Source organism: Cuculus canorus, chromosome 8 (assembly GCF_017976375.1).
Source record: "Cuculus canorus isolate bCucCan1 chromosome 8, bCucCan1.pri, whole genome shotgun sequence".
NCBI classification, from domain to species: domain Eukaryota; kingdom Metazoa; phylum Chordata; class Aves; order Cuculiformes; family Cuculidae; genus Cuculus; species Cuculus canorus.
In genome coordinates, this window is record NC_071408.1 from 13,301,006 (window position 1) to 13,320,138 (window position 19,133).

The 19,133-nt window shown below is 57.3% G+C and overlaps 3 protein-coding genes across 13 annotated transcripts; all 3 read right to left on the reverse strand.

Moving 5' to 3' along the window:
* Window positions 1-29: 29 nt before the first annotated feature.
* Window positions 30-7,724, reverse strand: PRKAB2 (protein kinase AMP-activated non-catalytic subunit beta 2). Of its 4 annotated transcripts, none has more exons than XM_054072920.1 (8): window positions 7,594-7,724; window positions 5,194-5,371; window positions 4,803-4,969; window positions 3,819-3,912; window positions 3,127-3,247; window positions 1,786-1,919; window positions 1,405-1,473; window positions 30-955 (listed from the first exon to the last, which is right to left on the reverse strand). In XM_054072920.1, exons 2-8 carry the CDS (start codon window positions 5,353-5,355, stop codon window positions 878-880), a joined length of 825 nt encoding a protein of 274 aa, XP_053928895.1. In that variant the 5' UTR covers window positions 5,356-5,371; window positions 7,594-7,724; the 3' UTR covers window positions 30-877. The 4 variants fall into 4 exon arrangements, with proteins under 4 accessions (XP_053928895.1, XP_053928896.1, XP_053928897.1 ...); XM_054072921.1 differs by lacking the exon at window positions 7,594-7,724 and adding an exon at window positions 7,047-7,549; XM_054072922.1 differs by lacking the exon at window positions 7,594-7,724 and having other exon boundaries at window positions 3,133-3,247; window positions 5,194-7,551.
* Window positions 7,725-7,888: 164 nt separating this feature from the next.
* Window positions 7,889-13,504, reverse strand: LOC104063310 (flavin-containing monooxygenase 5). 3 transcript variants are annotated; one of them, XM_054072891.1, is made up of 8 exons: window positions 12,812-13,504; window positions 11,465-11,653; window positions 11,220-11,382; window positions 10,313-10,455; window positions 9,881-10,080; window positions 9,453-9,802; window positions 8,978-9,050; window positions 7,889-8,892 (listed from the first exon to the last, which is right to left on the reverse strand). In XM_054072891.1, exons 1-8 carry the CDS (start codon window positions 12,944-12,946, stop codon window positions 8,535-8,537), a joined length of 1,611 nt encoding a protein of 536 aa, XP_053928866.1. In that variant the 5' UTR covers window positions 12,947-13,504; the 3' UTR covers window positions 7,889-8,534. The 3 variants fall into 3 exon arrangements, with proteins under 3 accessions (XP_053928866.1, XP_053928865.1, XP_053928867.1); XM_054072890.1 differs by having other exon boundaries at window positions 11,465-12,954; XM_054072892.1 differs by lacking the exons at window positions 7,889-8,892; window positions 8,978-9,050; window positions 9,453-9,802; window positions 10,313-10,455 and having other exon boundaries at window positions 11,465-12,954.
* Window positions 13,505-13,651: 147 nt separating this feature from the next.
* Window positions 13,652-18,911, reverse strand: LOC104063309 (flavin containing dimethylaniline monoxygenase 5). 6 transcript variants are annotated; one of them, XM_009565475.2, is made up of 9 exons: window positions 18,772-18,911; window positions 17,308-17,477; window positions 16,966-17,154; window positions 16,721-16,883; window positions 16,352-16,494; window positions 15,764-15,963; window positions 15,056-15,405; window positions 14,634-14,706; window positions 13,652-14,416 (listed from the first exon to the last, which is right to left on the reverse strand). In XM_009565475.2, the coding sequence occupies exons 2-9, from the start codon at window positions 17,437-17,439 to the stop codon at window positions 14,071-14,073; spliced, it is 1,596 nt and encodes a 531-aa protein (XP_009563770.1). In that variant the 5' UTR covers window positions 17,440-17,477; window positions 18,772-18,911; the 3' UTR covers window positions 13,652-14,070. The 6 variants fall into 6 exon arrangements, with proteins under 6 accessions (XP_009563770.1, XP_053928870.1, XP_053928869.1 ...); XM_054072895.1 differs by having other exon boundaries at window positions 18,743-18,882; XM_054072894.1 differs by lacking the exon at window positions 18,772-18,911 and adding an exon at window positions 17,885-18,000.
* Between the last annotated feature and the right edge of the window lie 222 nt (window positions 18,912-19,133).

The window sequence follows — 19,133 nt, forward strand, 5'->3', positions numbered from 1 at the left end:
CAGAGCCCCCGCCAACAGCAGGCCAGCAGCACTGAGAACAATAAATACTGTAATAAATAGAGAAAACGCTGTCACAGGGCACTGCTCCGGCAGCAGGCAGTGCAGCCAGGGTCCTGGGGGGGCCTGCCCTGCTCCACTCCCCCCAGGCCCCTCCAGTGTGGGTGTGTGCAGGTGCCCCTTGGGCCGTGGCAGTCAGCCCTGCCCCACAGAAGCAAGTCCGTGTGGGGATGAGGCAGGCATTCAGTCCTTGTCAGTGCTGTCCTGGCAGCAGGTAAGCGTGGCAGCGTCCAACCGTGCCGTCCTCTCGCTGGCTCGATGCTGAACCCGTCAGAGGGCTGGGGCTGTGGCCAGAGCCGAGAGCCCTCCTTGAAGCTGGGGAGCACAAGCTGGGGGGCAAGCCTATACTCAGGGCTGTGGGGGAGGGGGCAGCATGGGGTGTCCCAGCGCTCCTCGCAATCAAGGTAGCCTTGGAGGCTCATCACCGGGACAGCACAGCAACCTTCAGCAGGTACCTGGGGGCAGGACCAGGGCCACCTGGGGGCCCATGCGGGCTGGAGATGACGGGTCGTGTGCAGCCCTTCCCTTGTCAGGCACAAGGAAAGCTATTCCGGTGAGCAGCAAACAACGTGGCCCTGTGGGCTCGGAGAAGCCAAGGGGAGCTGTAGGTGGGCGGAACGAAGGCTTAAATCAAACCACACCAGCAGGATGGGACGGTGCCACAGGCCCCAGCGGCCCTGGGCTCATCGCTGGGGCCTGTGTCCCTGCCAGGTATGAGGTTGGAGCTAGCGGCCAGTTCGCACACAGTTCTGTGGCCCAGCATGTGCAGGCAAAGCAGCATTTTGTGTCCTGTGGGAGGGCTGGCAAGGCCTCAGCTGGCTCAGATGGGCTTGTATAGCAGCGTGGTGACGTACTTCTTCTTGTAGCGGTGTGTGGCACTGAGCACCATCACGCCATCCTGTGAGAGACACGGTGTCAGGAGACCTCAGCGCAGCTCAGCTGCTCTGACCCAGGAGCACAGCACCCTGAGGCAGCCATCAGGAGGAGGAGGGCTCTGAGGGCTCAGCAAAGCTGCAGCCCCTTCTGGCTGCACCGAGCCTCGCAGCCAGCAGGGCACATCCAACAACCACTGTAGGGAGCCAGGGCAGAGCGAGGGAAGGGTCTGGTATGCAAGGGAGACCCCAGGGCTGTCCAGCGCCATTACACTGTGTGGACACAGCTACAGGGAAGTAGGGGCTGTAAGGAGACCACAGCCTACATCCTTGCGTGGGACACACCTCACCAAGGAGACATGCTCTCATTGTGTGGGTCCTCCCATCCCTGCAGTGCTCTCTCTACCCCATGGCTGTCTAGGTTCTGGGAGCTGCTGCAGCTCCCCTTCCCTCACCCAGCAGGACCTGCCCTTACCTTGATGGAAAGCGCGTAGAGGTGGTTGAGCATGACGTGGTTGGGTTCAGGCAGCAGCGCTGGGTCGCACTAGGAGAAGAAGAGCGTCACAGGGAATGGCACAGCCCTGAACCCCAGCCCAGCTGTCACAGGGAGCTGCCACCTCAGGCAGTCTGAGCTGAGCTGCTGCCGCCTGTGGCTGCTCTGAGCAGGAACAGAGCCCAGCTCAACAAGAGGCAGAGCGAGGAACCAAACCCTCAGGGTTAATTGGAAAAGTGATGCTTTTCCCAGGAAACTGCAGGGTCTGGGCACTAGCCAAGGGAGATCAGGCTCCCTGCAGAAAGGACTCCCCTTCCAGCCCCAGGGCGGCTCTCCATGTGCAGGTAGCGTGCTGGTACCCACCGAGATATTGGTGTCCTTGTTCAGGATGACTTGGAGGAGGTGAGGCGGGAGGATGGGTGGAGATTTGAATCGCTCCTCAGGTCGGTAGACATACATCTCTTGGCCGTAAGGACCAGGTGGTGAGCTTGATAAGTCTAAAGAGAAGAGATGGGAGGAGACATGAAATGGCTAAAGTAGGACTGGCAAGCATAGAGCAGCTTCCAAGACATCAAGAAGGAAGAATCCAGCAGGGTCTTTCAGGCACAAATAACTTCCACAAGCCATGGCCATGTATCAACTCAGACTCTTCACAGCAAAATAAGCAGCCAGGCAAGCCCTGGGCATTTCCAAGCAAGGCTGTAAGCTGGTATGTGCACAGACACAACACAAGCACTCTGCCTCAAGACCCCTGTGCACAGCACTCAGCACAGCTGGGTCCATCTCCCACACTTGCCCCAGAGCCATGGGCAAGCCCCAAGAACCTCTTTGCAGCTGGGACACAGCTCACACACTCTTGGAGCCATTGAACTGCTTGATGAAGAGGTCTTAGAAAGGCAGAAACGAAGTCCAGACAGCAGCTGCTCAGCCCGTGTGAGGGACCACGGGAGCTTGTGGTCACTGGGAGCTGGACTCGCCATATCTCTCAGCCACATCTGACCTGATCGTTCTGGAACAGCTAGCACCCGGAAGGGCTCCATCTCCCTAGAGCTTGTTGCTGCTTGTGTGATTCCTCACAACAGAATACCTCCTGCTCAGGCTGGGCGAGAAGATGGAGCTGAGCTCTACCTGAGCTCTGTCTGAGGCAGGGTTTGTACCAGGGACAGTAGGACGCACTCAGAAAGTCCTGGACCAAAACATGTCTGAGCTACCTGCCAGCATTGCACACTGAGCCAGCACAGCTGGTGTCTGTGTGGTAACCTAACCTGCTGCTGTAACACAAGCAGAGAGGGAAATTTCCAATGCACCAGCACTAGTACAAATTACCTTGGCATGAAAATCAAGAGCAGCTGCTGAAAATAACCTGGAACCTGCTCTCGCCTAGTTTGTACCCCAGATCGGATGACTTACTCACAGTTGAGCAGACAGAAAAGGGAGATGTTCCTGGCATTCCCCAGTCTGCAACGGCTGTCTCAGCCACGCACAGGTACCGACCCTGCTCTGGGACTGTGCTAGCATAGAAGTTACACCAGCACAGCAGAGAGAAGACCTCAGCTGCTGAGGACATGCTGATTAACACTGTTCGGCTGGAGTGCAGGCCCACACCTCTGCTCAGGGGCGTCTGCTTGGCCCCAGAGCAGTGAGACTTAGAGCAGAGGAGGTGGAAAACAGCACATGCAAAGCTGTAATGCCACAAAAACTCACCCCGACCTGAGGTTTCTGAGCTCTCCAGGGAATCCACCTTCAAAGCATCAAACACCTCAAAGTCAGACTTCTTGACGTGAATCAGGTTGTTAATCGTCCCCATCTGGCTGGTGACCACAGGCTGGAGAGAACAGAGGCAGAAGTCTTCCCACATCCACCTCCAACTGAAGCACAGGCAATGCTTCTCAGATCCTCCCAGCACAAGCTGTCCCTGCTGTGCCATTACCTCAAAACATCAGCTCTGCTCTATACGCTTGCGCATTCCTGCTGTTTACCCTAGGAGGATTTCCCTTTGCTCCCAGGCTCCTACATTACCTCCTATTTTCACCCTTCATCCCACTACATGCTGATGGGTAAAGGCCCTCTTTTTCCCATGCTGCCACCGTGTGATTCAGTTTGGAGGAGAACCTGCAAGCAAGTGCTGACTCCATAGACTGTCTTCCTGTGTAGGCAATTCTGAATGGGGCTTAAGGCCTTCTGGTGTCTCCCTGCCCCGTAATTCCTTGACATTTCCCTGTACAACTTGTCTAAGCCCATGGGAATCAGCCTCTGAAAGGATTCATGGGATGCAGATGCTCCTTTCATTTTGGTGGATACTCTCTGACTCTTCCTGTTCCTTCCCTGCCACAGTTACATCATTTCTAGTCCCCCAAAGTGGGCAAGATCCCCAGGGCTAAAGCTTTGAGAGTTACCTCAGATGGATCATGGACCCACTGGCCATCCACAAAAAATTTGTACTGGTGCTCTCCTTCCGGGAGGTCCAGGATAGCAACAAAGTCATTATGGCTGTGCAGAGAGAAAAGATGTCCAACTGCGTTAATCCATCAATGCTCTGGACGATGCTCTTCCATGGCATTCCAGAGAACACTTTTTCACAAACTGCCCAGTCTCTCACCCCACCACCTTCATGCAGAGACTTCATTGTCAGTGACTGTAGGCATGGATACAACAGGGATGAGTGATCAGAGCACCAGCGTGGCTCAAACCCCTCAGAGTCCAGATGCAGAATGCAGGAGGCAGTCCAGCTTGCAGACCTGCCCTGCACGCTCAGGGAAAATCAGCATAGCAGACACCCTGTGCAAGACACACAGCAGAAGGTGCATGGGCCACACATCTAAGCCTGTGCTGGCTCTGCAGGACAGGGGCAACAAGTGTAGCAGCTCTGCTATGCCTGCAATTGAGATAAACCCTTTCCAGATGATTTGCTGGGATTACGCTCAGAGCCCTACATGCTGTTCCCACAGAAATCACAGATGTATTGCGGAACAGCACGAACATCATTAGGGTAGGAAGACACATGAGGGATAAACAAACAACCTCTGCTATCAACAAGACAAGCAGGCATGGGGTAAAACCGCAGCCAAGGGATGAGCTGACAGCTTCCAGGAGACTGCTGCATACCCAGGCAGTGCTCTGCTGCCAGGACTAGGTGCTGTGTGACATCCAGCTGGGCAAGCAAATAGCTCGTCCTGCCTTGCCCCTCTGTTTCACAACTTCCCACCACCATGCAGCACCACCCAGGGAAGAAATTGACTACGTATTTGTGATCAGACCCTCCAGCTTGGGTGAACTGGGAAAAGCCAGGTAAGCAAAGTGAGCATCGAGCAGCAAAGGCGGGAAAACACTCCCTGCAATGGAGCAGAAGGGAGCATAGAGTAACCTGAGGGACTGGCTACCTCTTGATGAGTGGGATCTTGGTGCTCCAGTTGTTGAAAGATCCTGAGATGAAGACCTCTTTGCCTCCATCTGCCCAGCGGATGACGGTGGGACGAGCCTGTTGGGATGGTTTCACTGACTCCTCCAGATCTGGCTGCCATGACACAAACTCCTTGTCCCCAGCAATCTGAGCAAAGAAAACCACAGCCTGACTGAGACACAGAAAACCAGGACCACATTCCTTCCCCCTGGATTCTACCAGCCTGTCTGCACATCCCAGAGTTCCTCCAGCCTTCCGGCTCTCCACAGACCCCTCATGTAGTTGGGAGCCTGGTGCAGCACAGCCTGTGAGGTGAGGCCCCAGCCAGGGTCCCAGAGCGCAGGACAGGGAACGCAGTGACTAGCCCCTACCTTGGAGTCATGGGAGCTGAAAACACTGGGGTCGTCGGTGCTGCCCACCATGATCTTGTGGGGGTGCTCCTTGGTGGGGTGGGGGGCACCAGAGCCGTCCGAGCGGTGGGACTTGGAGCCATGGCGCTCCCCAGACACTCGCTCGCTGGTGGTGTTGCCCATGACAGCTCAGCAGCCCCTGCGAGGGAGAGAGGACGCAGTGTGCCTGTGCCTGTGCCCACCGCCTCTGGCAGAAAGGAGAGGAGCAAAGGCGCCATTTCCCAATGCCCTTTGCCAGGGCAGACTGACAGCACTCCTTAAAAAGGCCCAAAGTTCATTCCCATTGCCAAGTTTTGGAGCTGAAGGGGATTCAAATAACAAGACAGCTTGACCTAATTATAGCTGCACCCTTACAAACCATCAGCCTAGTTAAGCTAGAAATTGTTATACTCCAAACCAGCACTAGTTACGCTGTGTCCCACACAAGCCCTCAGCAGCTGGCATAGAAGAGGGGCTGATAGGAAAAATAAAGCAATTGCAAAAATAAAGCCTTTATTGGCAAATCAATTGCTTGGCATTAACAGAGGCTCTTTCACAGTCCCACAGTCAGGCTTTACAGTCAGATCTCCTACACCCAGCAAGAAAACAGCCGGAGAGTGAAAGTAGCAGCTGTTCTGCAGCTCCCAACAAGTCTCCAAGAGCTTGCAGGCAGAAGAGCAGAGACTTGTGCCTGACAAAGGTGACACGGATCATTTAAAGTGTCTGAGTGGAATCGCCCAACCTGGAGCTTGGCCAAGGCGTGGGGCTAATGTAGTGCCGTTTGCAAAAAGCTCATCTCTCCACAGCATTCTCTTACGATTCACCAGGCAAGCTACCACATCAGCTGTGGCACAGCCCAGCAAGGAGGTCTGCTTGTTGTGACCCTACCCAGCGGCAGCACCCTAAGTGCTCTGGTGTTTGCCTGGCCAGCCAGAGGCACATGACAAGGGAAGAACAATCCCAGCCACATCAGTGCCACTCTGCATCTGGAGATGGGCTGTCAACCCCAATCTCACACAGCTCAAAGAAGGCAAAGTGGAAGAACTGGCCACCAAGTGCCAAGCTATGAACAACTACACACCCTTTGGGACAAACAACAAAGCCACTGCAAGCTACTTAGGGCTTGTCAGGCCTTACCCAGCTTCCAGCAGCAGAGACTGATCAGGGTTTTTTGCCCACTTCCCAGGCTTATTTTGCAGCTTTCAGCTTACTGTGCTGATCAAGGGCTCCACAGGGCAAGGCAAGAGGACAGCCAACCTTGCTTCACAAACTTAGTTGTGACATTTGGGGATTTGTTTGGAAGATCAAGTTATACAAAGGGTGCCAAGCCAGGCTGCCAGCCAAAGCCAGGCCTTAGAACATTACAGAGCAATTACTACAATATTTCTTAAATCCTGAAGGCTAAGAGGCAGGTCGAGAGTCCAGCCAGTGCGTATGGCCCAGTGAGTGAACCTGAAGATCCAGGTCAGATGAGCTGCACCGCTTGCTCTGACATCTTCTCCCTCTACCCTGGAGGGGGCTCAGCTGGTACCTCACAAAACCCGCCTCTGTGCCACCAGATGCTGAGGAGCTTCTACCCTAGGATTTCCACTAAGGCTCCCTTACTTCTCACTCACAGGGAGAAGGTAAGAAGGGCCAAGACAGACCTGAGAGATACGTGCAGATGTTGACAGATGCGAAAGCTATCCCTTCTCTCCTCTAAAAGGATCCAAGTCCCTCTGACTGTCCCTTACAGGTGATGCTCTCCCAACACCTCCTGAGGTTTGTCCCCAGCAGTGGTTTCTTTATGGCACGTTACACAGAATCATAGAATGCTAGATTGGAAGGGAACCAACCTGGAGGTTGACCTCAGGGATCACCTAGTCCAGCCTTTTTAGGTGAGATACGGTTTAAATGGGATGGCCCAGCACCGTGCCAGGCTGAGCCTTAAAAGTGTCCAGCGTAGACGAATCCACCACTGGAGAGATCATCCCAATGTTTAACTGTTCTCATGGCAAAAAATCGTCTTCTAGAATCCGGATCGGAGTCTCCTCAGGAGCAACTTCTACCCGTTGCCCCGCCTGATGCCCCGTTCCACCGAGGCCTCCCGCACGGCTCGGCCGGACTCACCCCTCCGGCCGCAGCGCAGCGCGGGCTGACACGAGCCCACCCAGGGCACCGCTGCCTCGACACAGCCGGGAAGGGCCGGGAGGCGGGGACGGTCCCCGAGCCCCGGCCTCTCGCTAGGCGGGCGCGGCTGGGACCGGAGCGAGCCGGCGGCGGGGCTGCCACAGCCGCTCCCCGACAGCTCCCCGTGAGCCGTCGGCCCCGTTCCCCTCTGCTCCCTGCTGCCCCTCACCCCACCGACCCCGTTCCCCGCTGTCTCCGCTGTCCCCGCCCCACCTGGTCGCCGCCGCCGCGCTCTCCGCCTCCGAGCAAAATGGCGACTCGCGCCGCCGCTGCCGCCGCCGGCCCAGCGGGGCGCTCTGCCCCGCCCCCGCGCGCGGACCCGGTGCCGGGCAGCCGCCATGCTTCTTGAGGGCAGCCTCGCTTCTCGCAGCTAAGGAAGGGCGGCTGGGCTGGCGCGCGCGCGCGGGCCGAGGGGCAACGCGGCTTCACCCCTGGCTGTGGCCATGGGGCGGCCATCGCGGTTGAGGACAGAGCTAAGGGCTGTGGCCCTGGGTGGCGGGGCCGGACAGTCGGGCTGTGGGGCGAGCAGCTGGCTGAGCAGCCTGGCTGTAGGGCAGGCTGTGGGGTGAGCAGCCGGGCTGTGGGGAGAGCTGTGGGGCGAGCAGCCGGGCTGTGGGGAGAGCTGTGGGGCGAGCAGCCTGGCTTAGGGCGAGCTGTGGAGCCAGCAGCCTGGCTGTGGGACAAGATGTGGGGCAAGCAGCTGGGCTGTGGGGTGTGAGCAGCCAGAGTGCTTCCGGTGGGCTGGCCAGGCCCTGCGTGGGGAGGACAGACACAGAGACGGAGCTCATGCAGTGTGGCCCCTGGTCCCCTCAGTTCAGGGACAAGCTTTATTGCCCTTTCCCCACAGCTCCCTGGCCAGGCAAGTTCCTTATCTTCTGCCACCCTTGTCCTGACCTAGCCCCTGGGTTGTGGAGCTGTCAGGCCAGGATTTGGGGAAGAGGAGTGATCCCCGTCCTCAGAGCAGCCTTCAGCAAGGCCTAGTGTGGCCCTGGCACAGCAGGAAGGTGGGATAGACCAGGCTGCGGCTTGAAGGAACCAGCTCCCTTGGTGCCTTCAGGTGCGGTGGCAGACATAGCACGAGACTACAGAAACACCCAAGCCCAAGGAAAAGGAAGAAGATTGCCAGGAGGACCCACTGTCTCCTTCATTGTAGTCTAAGGAGAGAGTGAGACATAGGCAAGGGTGGTCAAAATCAAACTGATGCTGAAGAAGACCTTGAGGATGTGGGCCAGGATGCTGGAGCGGGCAGGACCATCCCTGACTCTGCTTTGCAGGGGCCGGAGGACGCGCTGCCGCTGCGTGAGGATGGCCTCCCGGGCACCTGCCCACCTGCCTGGGCCCTGCAGGCGGTACTGATACGGTGTGCAGGCCCCGAAGAACACCTCCAGTGCCAGCCTGGGATCAGTGAGGAAGAGGTTGAGCAGGTTGGGCTTGACCCCAATCTGGCAGGCAAGCTCGTCCATGTAGGGGATGAAATCCACCTGGATGGTGTGCCGCTGGCTCTTCACATACCTGTGGGCAGGGAGGGCAGGCAGGCTTTGAAGTGTAGGTCACAGGGGTAATTGTTGCAGGGGTAATGCCTATACAGGGTTCTTACCGTGCAGCCATTTTCTCCTTGGTTTGTGTGATTTCAGCCAGCATTCTGTCGATGGATGGCAGTTTCTGCAGCCCTGAGGAAGAGGAGTCTGTGGCTGGAGGGAAGGCTGTGTTCCTGCCATGGTCCAGCTGACTCTGCAGCCTAGCCGGGGCTCTACTTGCCTACAAAAGGCTTTGGGGACAATGCCACCACAGCAGGAGCAAAAAAGGAGGCACAGGCAAAGAAAGCAAGAGCAGGAAAGGAGAGGAAGTATGTGGTTTGTGGGTAATGGGACCCATTAGTGGGCCCTGCGAGAGATGAGCACAAGGCTCGTGGCAAAATGCAGCACTGTTTTTTGTCCCTACGAATAAGCAAAAGAAGAACAACAAAGGAGAATGGCAGGAGGCAGCGTGCAAGGTAATGCTGCCAGTTGAATGAATTGGCGTTCCTGTAACCAAGGGAGCCTGACTGCATCCTCCTACCTTGCCTCACTTACCCTTGAAAACACGGGTGGCCCAGCGACATTGGAGCTCGGAGATGGGCATGATGGGACCCATGGGCTGAATGAGGCCGATGAAAGCCAGTGTTGGCTTCTCCATGTCAGGGGGGAATACAAATTTGTAGAGGGGGATCTGGTTCTCCACCACCTTCACGTAGCCCTCAAGGAAGGGGAATGAGAAACTGTATCCTGTGGCGAAGACCACAACATCAATGTCTTCTCTGGTGCCATCATCAAAGATGACAGATGTCTCTGTGAATTTCTGGATGTTTGGCTTCACCAGCACCCTGCCCGAAATGATGCGGTTGGGCAGGTCATCGCTGACAGTTGGATGCTGTTCGAAGACCCTGGAAGGCACAGATGGACCTTACGCAGAGCCTGGGCAACGCTGGGGCAGGTCACTGTGGTGCTGCCAGGATGCTCACCTGTGCTTGGGCTGGAGGCCATATAGTGTGTGGTTGAGGCGGGCATTCAGCTTCTTCTCAAAAAAGGTGTTGATGGCATTTTCAGGCAGCAGTTTTTGCAAGCTTTGAGAGAAGCGGTTGAGGTGGATATAGTCAAAGGGGTATCCCGTGTCTGACACGCGGTGCAGCACCCAGGTCCCATGCCTGGTGCTGAGGAAGACCTGAGAGGAAGGAGAGGTAGTGTGGCAGCATCCTTGGGAGTGAGCTGAGCCCTCACTGTGCTCATCGGACAGGGATGCTGGGACCACAACTGCCATCCTCACTGAGAGGGGACAGGGTGATGGGATGGGACCACAGGACCAGCTGTGGTGCTGGAGGGAGGAGAACCCAGAAGTGATGGCACAGAGTCACTCCGTGCCCTCCGGGGTCTGAGCACACCTGCTCCTAGCACACCTGCTTGGCTGTGTGGCTCAGCTCCACTGCGATGTCAATGCCTGAATTCCCTGTGCCAACCACGACCACCCGCTTTCCTGAAAAGAGCTGTGGGCTTTTGTAGTCCCGGCTGTGCATGTACCAGCCCTCAAAATTTTCCAGCCCTGGAAGAGAGACAGAAGCCATATGGGTACGGATGTGGAGCATGGGGTTGCTGTCCCCCTGCTCATACTGGTAGTGTGTTCTCGGAACAGACTGGCATCAGTGTGCCCAACGGGAGCAATGTAGCTCTGGGATGCTACCCAGAGACACAGTGACATCTCCAGCTTGGGAGATGCTAAGTGTGGCCCTAAGCATCCTGCTCTGACTTTGGGGCTGTCTTGGAGCAGCGTTTGGACCGGAGACCTCTGTGCTCCCGTAACAAAATCCTCCTGCAGTTCCAGCTTGATGCCAGGCATGAGAGGCAGAAGAGCAGCCAGGGTCTGTCCCATCCTGCCAGACCCTGGTAGTGGTATGCTCCAGCATGTTCCCTAGCCAAAGAGGGTCTCCACAGCTGAAAGTCCTCTAGACGTTTTTGTCTGGCAGCCAGAGGAGAAAGCCACCACGAACACTGATCTCTCAAGCCTTTCTGGAGAGCAAGAGAGAAGCTGGAGAGCCTAGTGACTGCATGGCCAGCAGCTCAAGGAGCCTGTGTCTGGTGGGAGAGGTGCCGTCAGGTCACTTTGGTCAGGCACTGATGGCACAGCAGGAGCCACCAAAGACAGACCACGAAGATGGATGGGATAGAAGCATGCCCATGCAATTCCACCTCATGCCTTAACCTGTGGAGGCATTTTTGGCAGCAGCCAGAATGGGATGGGGGCTGAGCAGGTGTGGAGGGTGCTCCCAGGGGTGTAGGAGAGCAGGCAAGCAGCCCATGGTGCAGTACCTGGGAAGGCGCTCAGCGGGAGGTGCGCCTCAGTGTGATGCCCAGTGCACACCAGCACAGCATCGAAAACGGCCGTCTCCTGCTTCCCATCGCTCTCCGTCACCACTTCCCACTGGCCCGTGGTGGCGAAGTCGGGGCACTTGGCCATGCGGCACACAGTGGTCTAGGAGCAGGGAGAGTGAGCGTCAGCCACCTTGTGTCCCTCGGCCCCTCCATTGCCGTCCCCCAGACCACCCATCTCTCACCCTGAAGCGGATGTGGCGTAGCAGGTTGAAGCGCTGGGCATACATGCGGAAGTACTCCATGACCTTGGAATTGTGCATGTAGTTGGGGAAGTCCTCGGGGATGGGGAAGTCGCTGAAGCTCATAATCTCTTTGGAGGCATTGATGATGAGGGAAGGGTAGATGCTGGCACGGCCCTCCTCGGGATGCTCCTGCGGGAGCCGGACACAGCTCGGTGCTGGCACAGGGACCTCAGGACTGCCTGCCCTGCCTGGCACCTTGCCGTGCCTGTGGGGATCCAGGATTAAGCCACGGGTGGGTGTAGCCCCCATCCCTGAATGCAGCACGCTCTTGCAGGTGTGAGCGCTCATCCGGCAAAACAGAGAAGAGGAAGCTGTGGGTTGGTGTGGGCCATGCAAGGGAGACAGCAGGTTGTGGCGTCTTGTGCCTCTGTTGCCCAGCTCCCACCCGTAGCCCTGATGAGGCGACACATTTCCAAAGCTGCCTATGATGCCATTGCCCTGGTTGCGACATTGAGTCTCACTGGCTGCTGAGCCAGCCCTGGTGCTTCCAGCTGAGTGGCTGCTCCTGCTCACAGGGTCTCTGCCCTGGCAGCTGAGTGCTGCTGCCTTGGCTCTGCTCCACCAACCCCAGTTCAGACCTATCATAGACAGAACTAGCAGAGCCACCCCAAACTCCACGATGACATGGTGCATGTGTATCCCCCCCCACTCTCCCACCCACATATCAGGGCATGATGAGACGGCTTGTCTTATTCTCAGTGGGTCCCAGGGGGGAAATTCAGCAGGTTTGTTAGGTGGGGGCAGAAATGAGCTCCCAGCTTTCCCTGAGACAGGGAGAGAGAGCCAAGGCACAGAGGAGGCAGTGCTTGATGCCTCAGCACAGATGAGCGGCACAGAAACAGGGAGAGGAGCAACTAGGACTTCCAAGGAGGAGCCAGGCAGGACAGGGACCAGGACAACCAGCAGGATCAGATGGGACCAGGATGGGTAGAAAAGGGCTGGAGAGTACTGTGAGCAAAGCAGCAGAGGAAGGGATCGATGAGACCAAGGAGGAAAGGCAGAGAAAAAGCAAGGCTGAGCTGGAGGAGTGAGTCCTGGGGTAAGGTCCTTGGGGAGGATCTTTCCTGCTGCTGGTGAAGAGATGGGGCCCATGTGGCCAGCACGCCCGCTGGCACCATAAGGATCTCCTGGTGCTGCAGCAGTTTTTCTTTCCTGTGGTTTTTCTTGGAAACCCACCTGCTGCATGCATGCAAAGCACGGAAGTGGTGCTTCATTATCTGCAAATGACTGATCTCAATCCCATCCATGCTGCTGTCATGGGGCAGGCTGGCATGGCACAGGGCTTACCTCAAAGCGCCAGAGCCCCCCAATATCACTGCTCTTCTCGAAGCAGGTGGGTAGCAGCCCCTCATCCAGGCAGCATTTCAGGGCACACAGGCCAGAGACACCAGCTCCAATGATGGCTACTCTCCGGGCAAGCATATCTGTGGTGCAGTGTAGCAGAGAAGCTGGGGACGAAACACTGGTGGAGAGTGCAGAGCCTGACGTGTCACACCGGGGGGATGCACTGTGCAGCTCAGCCGGGGATGGATGTCCCTGTGCTTCCCGCAGGTGACTGAGGCCAGCTGGGGTGTTACAAGGTGTATTTCTTCAGACATGATCTACATGGTCCCCTGATGCCCTGCCACACCTCCTGCCCACGCCTGCCCTCTGCAAGGGACTCATTAGGTTCTGTAAGTGCTTAATGACACTGACGCTGCCCAGCAACTTCTGCGTGCGGGGGCTGAGATGTGGCCACACTCCAGATTTCAACAGATTGTGGCGTGGAAAGTGAAACAGGGATGCGCAGGGCACTGGGGGCTCGCAGCCATGCCAGCCTCAGTGTATTGTGGCCAGGATCCCCTGTCACCACTCTGAGTCCTCAGCCTGCCCCGCTGTCTTCCAGAGGGGCTGTGTGCAGGTGACGAGGGTGGCACTGAGCCTTGCCACTGCAACCGCTCCAGCAGTGCACACTTGTAGCGAGGTGAGTTTGCTGTTGATCCAGATGTGCATGTGTGTGTATTCATGCAGTCCATGCTGCCACAGAGCCGGAGCTGTGCTGCCAGCACGAGGCTGACCTAAACCCTACACGCGTTCCCCCAGCATGCAGGGGGACAGGGTGGTGTCAATAATGGACAGACACTTGGCTCTGTTTAACACACTTTTATCCAGTTAGAAAGCCTGTTGTTTCTTTGCTGCTTTGCGCTTGTGCGAGTGTAGCCAGTAGTGGCTCAGCCAGGTTATAGGATGCATTCCTGCTAGGTCAAAAGTGCTGGCTGAGAGACCTGGATTTTACCTTGCGTGTGAGCAGGTTTCCTTGTCCATCTCCAGTGGTGACTCTCCAGGAGATGGTGCAGAGCAGGTGCTGAGGGGTTGTTTCAGCAGCCAGGCAGATTTATGCATCCCAAGCTTGCAGTGCGGCCGCAGCAAAGCTGTGCTGGGCCAGATGAGGGCTTCTGCCAGCACTGGGGTGTACAGGCTGCCATGGGGCAGGGGGTGGCTAGCCAGCCCCACTGGTACACCACAAAGTCTCCCTTCCCTCTGGGCAGCCTAGCAAGAACAGGCACCTACAAGTAAGCAAAAACGACAGCGAGGATGGCCACAGCCCCAACCAGCTTGAAGACAAGTGGCATGGTGGGGGCCATGGGGTGCTCCTCCACATGCCGCGTCTGCAAGGGCTTGATGATGCGCTGCCGCTGGGTGAGGATGGCCTCCCGGGCACCTGCCCACTTGCCCGGGCCCTGCAGGCGGTACTGGTATGGTGTGCAGGCCCCGAAGAACACCTCCAGTGCCAACGTGGGGTCAGTGAGGAGGAGTCTGAGCAAATTGGGTTTGACCCCAATCTGGCAAGCAAGCTCGTCCATGTAGGGGATGAAATCCACCTGGATGGTGTGCCGCTGGCTCTTCACGTACCTGTGGGCAGAGAGGGCAAGCAGGCACTGGTGGCAGAGCCGGCAGATGCCCCACACACTGGCAAGGCAGTAGTGGATGGACCACCATTGGGAAGGATCAGGAGGGCCAAGGTAGTGTGGCCACGTGCATTGCTGCCATGACTTGGCATGGCCAAATTGGGTGCCCATGAACAGCTGTGCCCAAGCTGTTCCTCTCCCCATTCCCGGTGGGGTCTTACCTCTTTGCCATTGCTTCTTTCTTATGCTTGATGTCATCCTCCATGTCCTGCTGTGGCGGCAGCTTGTTCAGCCCTAGAGAGAATGAGCCACAGCTATGGGGTGCTGCACTTCGCTGGCAACAGTGGTCACTGTAGCGTGGCCCTTGCCTGGGTGCTGTGCCCCTGACAGAGCCACTGTGGTTGGAGGTCTGGCAGCTGAGGCACGTCCAAGCTCCTTGGCATGGGAAGGAGCAGCTTGTGGGGCTCAGGGTACAGATCTCCCTGTGCTGCTCAGGCAAAAGCCTGGCTCACTATGACAGCTGCAAGGTGGCTGTGCCATCACCTGCAGCGAGGATGACACAGCCAGCTACTGCTTCCCAAATGCAGCTGGGCATGCTGTGCATGCTCAACCTGAAGCCACAGGGAAAGTTTGCCTTATTTACCCTTGAAGACACGAGTGGCCCAGCGACACTGGAGCTCAGATATGGGCATGATGGCACCTAGGGGCTGGATGAGGCCGATGAAAGCCAGCGTCGGTTTCTCTATGTCAGTGGGGAATATGAATTTGTAGAGGGGAACCTGGTTCTCCACCACCTTCACGTAGCCTTCAAGGAAGGGGAATGAGAAACTGTATCCAGTGGCGAAGACCACAACATCGATATCTTCCCTGGTGTCATCGTCAAAGATGGCAGATGTCTCCGTGAACTTCTGGATGTTTGGCTTCACTAGCACCCTGCCCGAAATGATTCGGTTGGGCAGGTCATCGTTGATGGTTGGGTGTTGGTCAAAGACCCTGGAAGGCACAAAGAGCAATCAAAGTTCTAGTGTGCAGTGTCTCTCCTCCATGTCCTGCTTCGGCCAATGCTCCCTGCTCTGAGGATGCTCATTCCCAGGGATGCTCAGCCCCAAGGATGCTCATCACCAATGGGCCTGGTCCCCCAGGGATGCTTCGCAGCTGCTGCTGTGGTGTCACCAAGTGTCCCCCAGAAGGGGCAGTGGTCACTCCCTCAAGCATTGCCTGGGCACCGTACAGTTATTAACTGGCTTTCCGGGGCTGGTGCTTCAGCCCTAGCCCAGGAACAGGCCCTATGGGACTGGACATAGCAGAAACCAGGGGGGCCCTACTTGGCTGGGGGAGTGTTTGTTGGCACCTGTGCTTTGGCTTCAGGCCATAGTGCGAGTGGTCGAACCTCGCGGTCAGCCGCTTCTCCATGTAGTTGTTTGTCATGGACGGGCTCAGTAGATCCTTCAGGAATGTATTCATGCGAGTGGTTAAGACGGTATCGATGGGGTAGCCTTCATCTCCGACACGGTTGAGGACCCATGCGCCTCGGCGGGTGCTAAGGAAGACCTGGAGGAGGAAGGAAGCATTGTCTCCTGAAGTCTGTGACAGTCCTGGAGAACATGGCCTGGCCCTGGGATCGTTCCTCTTCACACTGCCCACCTGCTGGGCAAAGACCCGGAGAGCAAGGGGAGCCAGGAGTGGGCACCTGGCAGGGACAGGTAGGGAAGAACAACAGGGGCAGCCCCAGCCCAAGTCTTGGGGATGGAAATTGGTGTGTCTCTGTGGGATCAAATCTCAGCTGCCACTGCTGCCTGACAACTGGGATTGCCAAATGCAGTGAATGATGGGACAGAGTGACAGCTGTGCCAGCACCTTGGTCCTGGTGCCCCCATGGAGCTGGCAGTGTCCCATGGGGAGCTGCCCTACTCGCCAGGACCCTCCTCCCAACACTAACCTGCTTGGCTGTTTGGCTGATCTCTACGGCCAGGTCTGACCCTGAATTCCCAATCCCGATGACAACAACCCTCTTGTCTGTGAAATTGCGGGCATCCTTGTAGTCTCGGCTGTGGAGGTAGTGGCCCTTGAAGTTCTCAATGCCTGTGGGTGGGAAGAGGGATGCTTGGCTTCCTGGTGCTGGGCTAGAGGGTCACCTCCTCAAAAACTGAAATAGGGACTCTGCCAGACCCCTCTTGGGGAGTGTGAAAGTACTTCCCGAGTCAGAGCAAGGCAGAGAAATGCTCAGGTTGGGAGCAGCAGGGAGAAGAGAGATTCATGTGGTCAAGCTTTCTGGGGTTTCTCCTTGCACCATCTCATGGTGCGGTACCTGGGAAGGTGCTCAGTGGGAGGTGCGCCTCAGTGTGATGCCCAGTGCACACCAGCACAGCATCGAAGATGGCTGTCTCCTGCTTCCCATCGCTCTCCGTCACCACTTCCCACTGGCCCGTGGTGGCGAAGTCGGGGCACTTGGCCATGCGGCACACAGTGGTCTAGGAGCAGGGAGAGTGAGCGTCAGCCACCTTGTGTCCCTCGGCCCCTCCATTGCCGTCCCCCAGACCACTCGTCTCTCACCCTGAAGCGGATGTGGCGGAGCAGGTTGAAGTGCTGGGCGTACATGCGGAAGTACTCCATGATCTTGGAGTTGTGCATGTAGTTGGGGAAGTCCTCGGGGATGGGGAAGTCGCTGAAACACATCATCTCCTTGGATGTGTTGATGATGACGGAGCGGTAGATGCTGGCGCGGCCCTCCTCGGGGTGCTCCTGTGGGAGTGGGGCATGGCTCAGTGCTGGCACATGGGCAGCAATGGGGAGGGATGGCTGGGCCTGATGTGGTGGCCCTTTGTGTGGAGCCACTGCCCTCAACCTCCGTCAAAGACCTCACCACGGCCATGCTGATCCCCTTGCAGAGATTACCTCAAACCTCCACAGCCCTCCGATGTCTCCAGTCCTCTCGAAGCAGATGGGCTCCAGCCCCTCTTGCAGGCAGGCTTTGATGGCGCACAGCCCACTGCTGCCCCCTCCAATGATGGCCACCCTCTTTGCCATGCTGCCCTCCACCGCTGGATCTCTACCTGGGGACAGTGCTGGAGAGTGGGACCGAGGGGTGAGGGGGGCAGCCATACAAAATTTTGGCCCTGTGCTCCAAAGAAGTGCTGAGCTGAGAGGCAGCTCCCCCTACCAAGTCTGTTGGGTCTGTGAGGCAACTGCTATTCCCACCCCCAGCAGCGACCTGGCCATTGCTGGGGTTTTGCACCCCAGTGACGTAGTCTCTGGACACCACAGGGAGAAATGCTACCCTGCCCATGCCGAATCCTGGCAATGAAGGCAATTCAGAGTGCCGTGCCCTGCCTTGAGTACCACCAGCTCCCTCCTGCATCTGCAGTGGTCCCTTTGCCTGCCCTTTGCCCCCTTCGTTCCCCCAGGAGATGACTATCACACTACCCCAATGCCTGCTGTGTGCCCGCAGCCCGTGGGGAGAGCCTCAACCAACCTGTGGCTGCTGGAGCAGGCCGGGAGCCTTGCAAAAGTCTCTGCTGGGTTGCCCTGAGCCGTGACGCCAGACAGCAGCCTAGCTCCAGCAGGGCCTCCTCTTCTGTCACGCCTCCCGTGGGGCTGGGGAGAGGAAGGCAGTGCCTGGCTGGCTCCCAGCCACCTCCCTGGCTTTGTTGGGAGCGGCGCTCTCCGCGGACTTCGATGGTAGGTTGGGGGCCATCCCAGGCACCTTGCTAGGACCCCCCGTCTGGGTACACTGGGGACATGGGGTTGCAGGAGGGGCAGGGACGCAGGCAGTCGCTGTGGCATGCATGCTGGTTAGACAAACACTGTCCTCAACTTTTACCTCTGGGATTATGGGAATCAGCCTAACCCTGTTTATGCTGGTACCTGGGGCACAGGCGGCTCCAGCTGCTCTGGCGGCACCAAGTACCACATCACCCACATCCCCTGTGCCCCTGTGCTGGGTGTGTTGCCACAGTGTCCCCATAGCTGTGGTTCACTCCTGGGTCATCAGAGGGGCTGGCTAGGAAAAGGGTCTTCCTAGCAGCAGGAGGCACAGACCAGGTGGCTCAGGAGCACGCTGCTGGCTCCCAGCACACTTGCAGCCGGACAGACCCTAAGAGCTGCAGGGGAAATTTGCTCTCTGGTTCCCAGGGAGCTTTGCCCTGGAGTTGAGCAAGGCAATGGGCTGTGGTGAGGCCAGGCTCTGCAGCTGAAATCGTTTTAACCTTCTAAAACTCATAGTATGTTTGCAGTAAGTGTAATAAAGCTCTTTCTGTCCCTCACTGTTAGCAAAGACTGATCTCTGCCAGGGGCAGAGGCACCAAGCTGCCAACCCACACTCTGTACCTACCTGTTGAAAATCATCAAAAGCATCCTTACCAGGTGGGAGATCAGCACAGAAATGGCAAGGAGGCAGTAATAGCAGTGCTACCCTCCCTGCTCGCTCTCAGCTGGCTTCTGGCTCTTTTGGAAGCTCTGCAGGGCCTGCCCAAGGACCACAGAGACAGGAGGCTTCTCCCAGCTCTTGACTCCACCGCTGTGCTATGAAACCCCTGTGCAGGTTGCCTTTGAACCTGCCCTTCTCCCTAGGTGGCTACAAGAGGCTTGGCAGCCCTGGACTTTGCCCCTGCTGGGCTTAGGCCCAGCCAAAGTGTGCTGCCAGGCACAGGGGAGGGCGGGAGCTTGCCAGGGTCAAGCTGTGGCATTTCGGTCAAGACTGGCTTGTTGATATCTGTGGGAAA